Source organism: Populus alba, chromosome 6, assembly GCF_005239225.2.
Source record: "Populus alba chromosome 6, ASM523922v2, whole genome shotgun sequence".
In the NCBI taxonomy this organism is placed as follows: domain Eukaryota; kingdom Viridiplantae; phylum Streptophyta; class Magnoliopsida; order Malpighiales; family Salicaceae; genus Populus; species Populus alba.
The window spans coordinates 7,084,001-7,095,616 of NC_133289.1; the positions used below are offsets into that span (position 1 = coordinate 7,084,001).

At 33.5% G+C, this 11,616-nt stretch overlaps 1 protein-coding gene and 1 pseudogene across 1 annotated transcript; one reads left to right on the plus strand and one right to left on the minus strand.

The window, feature by feature from the left end:
• Positions 1-589: 589 nt before the first annotated feature.
• Positions 590-5,951, plus strand: LOC118053376 (aspartate--tRNA ligase 2, cytoplasmic). The gene is made up of 10 exons (XM_035064611.2): positions 590-1,190; positions 1,263-1,373; positions 1,488-1,601; positions 2,509-2,799; positions 2,888-2,998; positions 3,157-3,210; positions 4,221-4,300; positions 4,398-4,513; positions 4,691-4,805; positions 5,489-5,951. Exons 1-10 carry the CDS (start codon positions 672-674, stop codon positions 5,613-5,615), a joined length of 1,638 nt encoding a protein of 545 aa, XP_034920502.1. The 5' UTR covers positions 590-671; the 3' UTR covers positions 5,616-5,951.
• Positions 5,952-5,995: 44 nt separating this feature from the next.
• LOC118053440 (beta-amyrin 28-monooxygenase-like) lies at positions 5,996-6,580 on the minus strand (annotated as a pseudogene).
• Positions 6,581-11,616: the final 5,036 nt, after the last annotated feature.

The following is an 11,616-nucleotide window of genomic DNA, read 5'->3' on the forward strand; positions in this document are numbered from 1 at the left end:
TATTTTGATTTACTTTTTATAAGTTTATTAAAATTTTAACAAACTCTCAATATTTTGTTGGTACTCGATTTCATGAATATTTTTTTTATCATATACCCAGGTAAAAATAGTCTTAAAAAAACAAAAATATTAAACCTAGTAGAGTATATTATTCGGGTCGTGGGTTTGACTTATTAAGCTTTAAAACCTGAGTTGATCTAATATATAATTGTTTTAATATTAAAAAAAAAATACCAACTTGAAGATTTTTTAAAGTCTAATCATGTTTTTACTAATTATCCGAGTTATTTTTAAACCCGTAAAATTAATTGAGTTATGTCAAAACAACTATTATATGATTTAATTTAAAACTCAAGTTAACATGAGAAAAGTTTAAAGATTAACTAATTATGTTAAATTTAATAACAATATTAATTTTATTTTTATAATTTGAATATTAATTATATATTTAATTTTTTGTAATCCAATCAGCAGCAATGTAGCGGGACAAGTAAATTAATAATGTATAAATGATATTAAAATAATAATAATAATAGAGCAACTTTTTCAAATATAAAAACGAGTTAAATATTTATATAAATTGTATACCTCTCTTTCTTTCTCCGCATCTCGTTTATTTTCTCCTTCCTAATTCACTCGTTACTCTCGCCAGTAGCATCAACGCAATCACCATGTCATCCGAATCCGAAATCCCCAAACCAGATCAAGAAGGAGAAGATGAATCCTCAAAATCAGCGAGCAAAAAAGCTGCAAAGAAGGAAGCAGCAAAGCAAGAGAAGTTACGTCGCCGTCAGGAAGCCGCTTTGGCCGCCGCCGCCGCGTCCTCACTTTCTATCGAGGAGGACCCACTCGCGGCGAACTATGGTAATATTCCGCTTCAAGATCTGCAATCGAAGGTGGAAGCAGATCTAAAAGCTTGGACACAAGTCGGAAACCTGACTCATGAGTTGACAGAAAAAGAGGTGTTGATTCGCGGCCGGGCGCAAACCACGCGTGCTGTTGGAAAAAATATGGCATTTGTTGTGGTTAGAGCGAAAGGTTTTACTGTGCAGTGTGTGGTTACTGCGCGGCCTGATGTAGTTAGTAAACAGATGGTCAAGTTTGCCGCTGGATTGAGCCGGGAGTCAATTGTTGATATCCATGGCGTTGTTTCTGTCCCCTCTATTGCTATTAAGGGCACCACACAGCAGGTCTGGTTTTATTTTTTTTTTGTTTGGTTTTTTCTTTTTGAATTACTTATGTTTGTTAATTCTTTTTTGCAGGTTGAGATTCAAGTTAGTAAGCTTTATTGTGTTGACAAAGCTATGCCGACACTTCCCATTAATATTGAGGATGCTTCTCGAAGTGAGAAGGAAATTGAAGAGGCTTTGGAGGTATAAATTTAATCTCGTCTCTGTTGTTTCCTGGTTATTTTGTGGTAGCTGTAATTTTTTAGAACTACTTCTTAAATAGTTCAATCCAAATACTAGACTGTTTGACTCGTGCAGGCTGGAGAACAACTTGTTCGTGTCAATCAAGATACTCGGCTGAATTATAGAGTTCTGGACTTTCGAACATCTGCTAACCAAGGGATTTTCCGCATTCAATGTCAAGTTTGCAATGTGAGTTCCTTTCTTTTTTTCTAACCTTTTTTTTTGTGATGGTAAAGATATTTACTTATGTATCTTCATAATTCGTTCAAGTTTAGGTGTTGTACGGTTAATAAAATTTTCATCAATAAGTGTTGTTCACATTCTGGGATTGAATGTTTGAGGTTCGTGGAGAATGTTTCATAGCACACGTAAGAAGAAAAAAACTTGACACAGAAATCTTGCCTTCTAGAAATGACAGAGAAATTGTGGCTATTTATCACAAACAACAAGGGTTTTGTCAAATGCTTGAGTACTTGTTGTCATCCTCAACAGTTAAAAGAAAAATTCTTAATTATTTCTGTCCATTGCTCAGACGCTTGGAAAATGTCTTTCTTGGGTTTCTTAAACTTGGTATAGGCAGGCTTACATTTGCATCCTCCTTACTTTGTGGTTTAATTGTGTTGTGTAAATATTTATATAAACACTTGAAAATCATGAGTTGCTCACTACCTTGGTGAATTCAACCTACTTTTATCGAGTCAAGTTCATTGTTTTACAGGGACCTCTTTCTTCCTGTAATATATTATTTATTGGAATTATAAAAACAGAAAAAAGAGGAACGTTTTATTTCTTTTGTTCTCCTATTTTTGTTCCTCTCCTTTAAATTGTATTATATCTTGTTTTCATTTTCAACAAGCAAAAAAGTATCCTCTATTTTCAGAGGAACAAAGATAACCTTTTACTAATTTAACAGAAATAATATCTTGTCTTTGTATGGTATGCAGTTTCTAGTTGTCTGTGCACTGAATATCTAGGAGCTCTATGTGTCAGACTAATCCCCCCACCCCACCTGCCTTTCTCTCTCACACATGCACATACACAAAAGTATTGCACGACTATACATCTCAGTCTTTGAATGTATTATACCATTGTGCAGATATTCAGGCAGTTCTTATTGTCAGAAGATTTTGTTGAAATCCACACACCAAAACTGATAGCAGGCTCCAGTGAAGGTGGCTCTGCTGTGTTTAAGCTGGACTACAAAGGGCAAGCTGCCTGCTTGGCTCAGTCACCTCAACTTCACAAGCAAATGGCAATTTGTGGTGATTTTGGGCGTGTTTTTGAGATTGGTCCAGTTTTTAGGGCAGAGGATTCTTACACTCATAGGCATTTATGCGAGTTTACCGGTCTTGATGTTGAAATGGAGATTAAGCAACACTACACTGAGGTAGGATTCTGTTTGGTTAGCTAGTCATGGGCATCTAAATTGAGATGATGATTGATGTTTAGCTGAAAATTTGAGTTTGTTTATGCAGGTGATGGATATTGTTGACCATTTATTTGTCACAATGTTTGACCATTTGAATAAAAAGTGCAGCAAAGATCTTGAAGCAGTTGGGAGGCAATATCCATTTGAACCTTTGAAGGTCATTATTTGTAACAAATTTCAGTACTATTATTATTTCGAGTCCAAGACATTGATTGCTAATATATTGGACAAACTTTAAGAAGTGTGATTTATGAGCACTAACTTGTGCATCATTTTGAATCCTCCACCTGATCTCTCCTATTTACTTGCTCACAGTACCTGCCAAAGACTCTGCGCCTAAAATTTGAAGAGGGGGTTCAAATGCTCAAGGTAAGAGAATAAATTTATATAGGCCTCTATGCATGCATGAATGCCCTCTTTCACTGTCCTTAAGATTTGAAGATGGGGGTCAAATGCGCAACTTGAGAGGATAGAATTTTTTTTGATTGTATGCATGTTCAATATGATGTGGTCAAGGACAGTAAATAACTAGTTTCCCAATAAGGTAGTAAAGATTAGGTCTGCAAACAGTGTTAGGATGGTGGGAGAATAATTGACTTATTAAGAAGAGGGGAGCATAAGAGGTATTGGCCAACATATGTTATTCGACACTGATCCTGAATGGCCTCTGTTGCACTGCTATTGAACTGAACCCTTACCACCTATTTTGACGTACACACTTTTATGATGTAGGTCATTTCACTTAAGAGTTAAAAGTTTGATTTCTTATACACGAGAAAGGCAATTTGTTGATATGTAAAACTTCATGCAACAACTTTCACTCATAAACTGTTATTAAGTGATCTTATTTCCATATATGTTCTGTTTTTCGAATTTTGACATGCTCTTAGTTTAGAATTTGCCCTCCCTTCTTTATGGAATAAACCATATACATAGAGAGGATATGTTTTTGGCTATGATGATTGATTTAAACTGAAACTACCTAGGAACTATATGAGGAAGTTTTGTATCTGTTATTTGGCAGAATATCCCATTAAGGTGCTTTCTCTGTTTTAATTGTCGATATATGGTGTCATGTACGACAGCCATATACAAATAGGATGGAAAGGGAAGACCGTAAAGTACTTGTCCAGGGCTCTTGTGTAATCTCTCCATGACTCTTATGTTTGTTGGAGTCCTTGATTTTCTTTTCAAAATGCCAGTTAAGTTGGTTTTGTATGAAGAACAAAATGTGAGGCATTTGGCAACAGTATAAAATAGTTGTTTTTCAATTATAGCGAGTAAAACTGCTGCTTATGCTTGCTAAGGCTGACATACTGCTGCTGCCTACCTATGGAAAATGTTACATGCTCAATCGTAAATTCAACTTCCTTTTGCAGGAAGCTGGAGTGGAAATTGATCCTTATGGGGACTTGAATACAGAATCAGAGAGAAAACTTGGCCAGCTTGTTTTGGAGAAGTAATTTCATATTTTCTGTGTTCAATTTATTGACTGGGGAATTTTCTCTATTGTAGCCAAAGTAATCAAATGGGCTAATCCTTACTTCTTATGGTAGGTACGGCACTGAGTTTTACATTCTTCACCGGTATCCTTTGGCTGTTAGGCCATTCTACACCATGCCATGCTACGATGATCCAAAATACAGTAACTCATTTGATGTCTTTATTCGAGGTAAACCATTTGATGAGTATTTTTATCTCATTAGTATGAATGTTACACTGTTTGCTTTATATCTGGAGTCTTGAATATGTGCATGCTTGGACATGTTTTAAATGTGTATCAAATGGAGATATGATACTCTTTTACTAATTGGTTGTGAATTTTATTGACTTGACCCATGTCTGTTAGGTGAGGAGATAATTTCTGGAGCACAGCGTGTCCATGTACCAGAATTATTGGTAGAACGTGCACAGGCATGTGGGATTGATGTCAGCACAATATCAACATACACTGATTCTTTCAGGTATTTTTTTGTATTTCCTTGATTTTCTTTGATAAAGAAATGCAAAAATTGAAAATGAAGGTGCAATTCTTCTTGTTTTGTTCTGTGTTCATGGTGAAATTAGTTTATGTACTCTTGTTGTTGTTCTCTTTTGAAACTTGATGCATTGTATCTGGCAAGGTTTCTTCACCCATTTTGCATCTATATGGCACCAAAAGGATCTCCCTGTCTGAAGGTAGTTGCTTGGATGTTGTGACGGTGATGGTAGCATCTAATTATTTGAGTTGAGTCTATTAAATGTTAAGTCGTCAGTATTTATGTACCGGAAGATGTTCACATAGTCTTGTCAACAAGGAGCAAGAAAATATATATTACAGAATGTTTGATATATTGAATTCCATTCGCTATCTATAAAAGTAAAAAATGAACCAAAAAGGAGTATCAGAAAAATGCTGAGAATGATCTGTAGTTAGTTGAGTTGATAATTCTTTTGAGCTGTTTTCTTTCTATGGTGAATCATCTTTAATATATTTTAATGTGTTACATAAATTAATGGGGATAAAAGTAATCGTTTTATTTTTTATTTATTATATTGTGGAGTCTGATTTTCTTGGTTGTTTTCTTCGTATTAGCCTTCATAAATGAAAGGGAGTGGAACTTTTTCCTTGCCTGTTGATGGATTCCCATGGTTGCTCTTTTTACAGATATGGAGCCCCTCCTCATGGCGGGTTTGGAGCGGGGTTGGAGCGTGTGGTGATGCTATTCTGTGGTCTGAACAACATTCGTAAAACATCCCTTTTCCCTCGTGACCCACTGAGGATCGCTCCGTGATAGTGTGTTTTGAGAGCAGCCGGAGATCAATGATTTACGGTGATATCTTTCAAGAAAATCTATGTTTAGAAGTGTGAAATTCCTCGAGAGAAGAGGATTCTTTTTTGGTGCACACTGGTCAACGACTTTTGTGGAGGACTTGATATTCTTACTCCACGTTCTTATTTAGGTCATACTTTTGTTATCTGTATTTCAGTGGAGTACTTAGCTGCAAAATCCTGTTTAAACCCTTTCGTGGCCTGATGACACTCCCGGTTTGAACAAGTAGCATTTGAATTGAAATGGAATCAATGATAAACTAATCGATGCTCTAAACATCGATTCCTTTAGACACAAGCTGAATAGAGACAAAAAGGAAGTTAATTTGATATTTGTTTGATTTAGGCAGCCTCATGAGGGTGGAGGCGGATCGGAAGGCCTTTCGAAGGTATTGGCATTGGATCTACAATTATCCTCTCTTTAGGAAAGCAGCTTCTCCCATCTGAACTTTTTCACCAAGTTGTGCAAGAAACCAAGTATTTCCAGGCGAGCATACTCTTTGCCTGGACACATACTAGGACCTCCTCCAAATGGAACAAAGGTGTATGGGGCCGGTCCATTGCCTTCGAATCTTGATGGGTCAAAATTCTCTGGCTCAGGGAAACATTCAGGGTTTTTGTGTGTAGTGTTTGGCGCGCCAATACAGCTGCCACTTGGTCTCAACATCAGAAGACGTATTTTGCCAGTTGCTAATTGCTAAAACAAATTAATATGGATTAATCTTGATGGATAATTAACTGACCTTCCATCCCTTCGGAATTGTAAAACCTGCATAGTTGAACTCGGTCATGGCCTCTCGGAAAGCTCCTTGGAGTGGGGGAGCAACTCTCATCACTTCACAGGCAACGTTCCATGAATATCTCATCCTTTGTATGTCCTCCCAATTCAACAGCTCTCCAGGTGTTTTCGTTTTTGCAGTCTCTCTTTGTTCTGACATCCAACAATGTTTAATCACACACACACACACACACACACACACACACACATATATGTAAGTATTTGCAGGTATATATACATGCATACTGGAGTTTTATTTTACCTTCCAAGAGCTAGGTGTAGACATGAGGCAACTCTGCAAGATGCTTGACAATAAAAGTTATAGCAGCACAGGCTGTGTCGTGACCTCCAACAAGCAAACCAAGTATCTTATCGGCAATATCGATCTCCTTCATGGCTTCATGCATTGCCCATCATCGTCAGCTGTGGTTAGCATATGGGACAGTATATCTTGTGTGGGGGGTGCCTTGTTCTCCGCTAGATCAATCTTCCTCTGCTTTATGATCTTTAGAAGCTCCTTGTGCACCACATTTGATGCTTTGACCCCGCGATTAAAGGGTGTCCAGGGCAAATCAATAGGTATGGATATAATCCCAGCGGCTAAATCATTGAAGGGGAGATTTTGTTGACAGAATCAGGCCACCATGCAGTGACAACTGACAAGCTTATTCTCATTAGAGAACAAGAACTTGTTCCCTGCTGCACCACAGAATACTGCAGTTGGTTCACAAAACAACGAGGTTTTGAAGACTTTGGATGAGAACTTTGCCATTCTGTCTAATATGAACTTCTCCGGCTGACCCTTTTGCCCCGTGGTCAGGAACTCCAGACTTTCACCGATCAATGACAAACCGGTATTGTCAGGCGGGAGGTTGTTGAGGGAGGAGAGAGAATATTTGTGTTTGTTTATGGTATGATAGTGAAACTGCAGAGATGATGAAGAGGATTCCATAGGGAAGCAGGGAGATGAAGCGAAGTTCCATCGATCCTTTCTTGTTTCCGGACAAATAATAAAACCTCTCGACTTGGTAGGTGAATACCAAAGTGTTGTTTTGTAGGATTCATATATAGAATTTATGGTTAAGTGGCATGATGGAATGTGAAGTTTGCAGATACGTACAGTCAAGAAAAGGTATCATGATCATGTTAGACAGTATGGCGGGGAACGTTGTTTTAATCCGTTGATTAGTGATATAAACCTTAGCAGAATTTTTGATGAGTGGACATAAAATTAACGTTTGCCTCCTTGATTCTCTGTAAAAGACCTGAGCGAGAGTATTTCCATAATATAGTATAGGAATAAAGGGTTGATGCGGTGTATATTATACCCTAGCTATTTAACCCGGATTATAATTTTTTTTTCAAAAAACATACCGGGTATACATGTTGTTTCAATGTGGTTTTTTACATAAAAAAAAATTTAAAATATAAACTAAAAAGTCTATGTAAACAAGATCAAGATATCCATAACATAAAATAAAACATGCATTTGATTGTATTTGCTAAACTTATTTATTTAAATAAATAAATAATAAATCTAATATCTAAAAAACTCATAACTTAAAAGATAAATATAAATGAAACTGCTCGTTTAAACCAACATCATTAAAAATATTATACAAGACCGGACACATCAGCAATATAATTTAAAATGAACATTTTTTATTTTAAAAAATAAATTTCATTTGTATAAAAAAAATTATAGATGAATTAGAATAATACCTTGAAAAATAAAATAGAAACAAAACAACTAAAAAAAATTGTATTAAAAAAAATACATGCGAAATTCATGATCTATGTCATGAAACTATAATAAATTCATAATAAAAACTTGAAGATAATTACAAAAATCAAAATTAAAAAAAAAAAAACTTAATGCAAAACAATAAGATTATACGAAGCTGAAATCTTAACAAACTACATGTCAAAAATGAAACTGAGAAGCAAATTAATTACATAAAGGATCCAAAAAATGAGGTTGAAAAAAAAACATGAATTATAGGGATATAAATTTTCAATTGGAGGGTTTAATTGAATTAAAAAATAGCTTTAATAAAAGAAAAAAAATAACAAGGGTCAAATGATAAAAAATAAAACAACATAAAATTTGATCGAATGATGAAATTAAAAGAAAAAAAACTTCAACAAAAATGCCGAGGATAAAATTAAAAATTTTAAAAAATAAGGACTAATGAAAAAACCAAATAGCAATTGAAGAACTAAATTGAAAAGAATTAGAACTTCTATAAATGAAATAGAAACGAAATAAGAAATTAATAGAATGAGGACTGAATTGAAAAATAAGAAATAAAAAGAATAATGGTGTACTTTACATGTCAGGAGAGAGGGGGAAAATCAAACAACCACCAACGATAATCCAACAATTGTAAACTATCATGTGCCACTCTAAATGGAAAAGGATATGATTGTGCATTTAAGGAGGCAGTGAATGACCAGTTATGTCCACTGAGTGGTTTAACACACGCAGTCTGAATGACGTGTATGCCACTCACGCGCTGGAACATGCTAAGCACGCTCTAACAACTTTAAGCATTAATGTTTTTTTAAAAAATGTTAAAAGTTCCAAAATGCCCCACACAACCCTAAAAATTACACAAAATATCCATATGAAAGTATAAAAATTGCCCCAAAATGCTAAGCTTATGTTTTGTCTCTTCCAAGATTAAAGATGTATTTGCATTGTATAGTAAAATTTGAAAACCCCAAAACATTCTTATCTAGCAATACAATAATTTTTTGAGCATGAGGGAAAATTTGTATTTTTCTGTTAAAAAACTTATGTAAAGTTAAAAAAAATTTTTGTTAACAGTTCTATATTTTATTGATTTTATAAGTGAAAAAATATTTTTACCGTGTAAAAAATAAAAATACATCATGGCCCTCACCCAAAAGCATAGTTTTAAGACCCGGCCTGGTCAAAGGCTCGGGTTCTGGGTTTTGACCGGGTCGGCTGAGTCAATTTTTAAAAAAATCAAAACGATGTCATTTTAGTAAAAAAAAAAAAAAACACAAAAGGCAACGGGTTTATAACTAGGTCTTGCCGGGTCAAATGGGTTGCCAGGTCACACTGAGTTTTTACTTCCCCTGTTTTTTCTTCAATCCGGCCCGGTTCCAGCCCTTAATTGACCAAATTTCAGTTCGATTTGCCGGGCCGGGCCGGGTTTCAAAACTATTCCCAAAAAGCTTAACTTTTTTGGATCAAAAGCTTGATAATTTTACTATATCTCAAAATATATAGTAAATAACGAAAAAATGAAGAAAATGTTGGTACGATTAGGAAGTTGTGGCAAGAGTTGGACCTCTGCCATAAATCCATTGACCCATGAATCGAATTTTATTGAACAAAACAAGTTAAGGGATCGGGCTTGTTTAGTGGTCATTTTATATATATATATATATATATATATAATATAAAAGAAGAAGAAGAAGATGTACTTTGCATTATAACTTCAGCCAAATCAGGTTAAAACGCAAGAATCGACCTAGGCATTGTCGGCTAAAAAATAACGAAAACGTAAAACTACTCATCGTGGCTGTACAGTGCATTACATTGTGTATTTCAACAGTATTTCTCTTTTTTAGTCGGTGATCAAATATTTTTGTTTTCAATTTTATTTAACCACGACTCATTTTATAGAAATTAGACTTGGTGATTTTTTTTTCTTTCTATTTTGTTATCATTGTTTTTTTTTGGTTCACGGTTTATGTCGGTGCTTTTTAAAATTTTTTTGCCTACAAAATTTGGCATATCTAATTTTTATCCCTTTATTTTGATTTTTTTCTTTTTATTCCTTTAGTTTGGATTTTTTTTGTTTTGATTTAAAATTTTATTTTACTTATTTTTTAATATTTGAGTTTGATAAACAAAAAAGATAAACTCATTTAAAAAACAATAAAGAAGAGAGAAAGTTGTTGATTAACTATATGCTCTAGTAACAAAAAATATATTTCTAGTGTCAACATGTTTTATTTGATAATAAAAGCTCCATAAAGATGTTGTTTATAAAAATGGAAAAACTAGATTGGGGTTGAGCGAGATTTGTTTTTCTACCCGTTTGATTTTGTGTTTTTGAATAATTTTTAGATTCTTTTGAGTTTATAGATTGATTAATTTAGGTTATAAAGGTGTTTTTAGATGAAAATAGATTCAAAATATTTTTTTAAAATCCTGAAAACCCAAGTTTGATTTTCCGACCACCTCTCTAGTAGTTAAAAACTGAGAAAGCAGACAATATGGGCGCTCCTAGAACCAATAAATGAATAAACAAAAAGTTTAGGCCTAAGAGCTTGACTTTTTTATATAGATTAAATGCGTTAATCCACCCAAACCCATGCACCAATCCTTTATTTTTTGTTATTTTTTTTATATTGGAATCTTAATTTAAATTCATTAAAATATATTGATTAAGAAATATTAAATTAGAGATTTTTTTTTATTGAATACCATTAAATTTTTACACCCTTTTTTTTTTAACTAGGATCGTAGCTTTTTATATATATATATATATATATATATATATATATATATATATATATATATATATATATATATTAGCAAGTGTTTTTTATTGTACAATCTTTCATAATGGTGTTTTTTTTTAAAACATTCAATCAGTTTTTTTAGCATGCTTATTTTTTTTATTTTATTGTTAAATAAATAATTATTTTAAAAGAAGTTATTTGACTTAATCAAGTCATGTATTTGACATGTTAATCTAGGTCGATCCAAGTTATTATTATCTCAATATTTTAAAAACATTGTGAAAATGCCATCATTTTAATTTTTTTAAGTTAAATTAGGTTTTTGATGGGCTGATCTAGTGATACTTTGACTTGTTTAGTCAATTGAGTCATATAAAGTCAACTTTAACATGATTTTATTATAACTCTAGTTCAAAAAAGAGCCCAATTCAATGGGTCTAATTTTAATTGAAATATATTAAAATATTACTTTCTTTGCATTAATTTTTGATATAGTCCAAGACATAATGAAGGTAAGTTAAATGGAAATTGTAATGATAGTTCTCTTTTTTTCCTTGTACTTTAATTTCTTCTACTACAATCATCTAACTTTGTTTAAATAGGTTTAAAAAAAAAATTTTTTTGGGTTAAAAAATCCCAACCAATTTCCCAACTATCTCTCTGCAAAGATCAAATGTCTTAA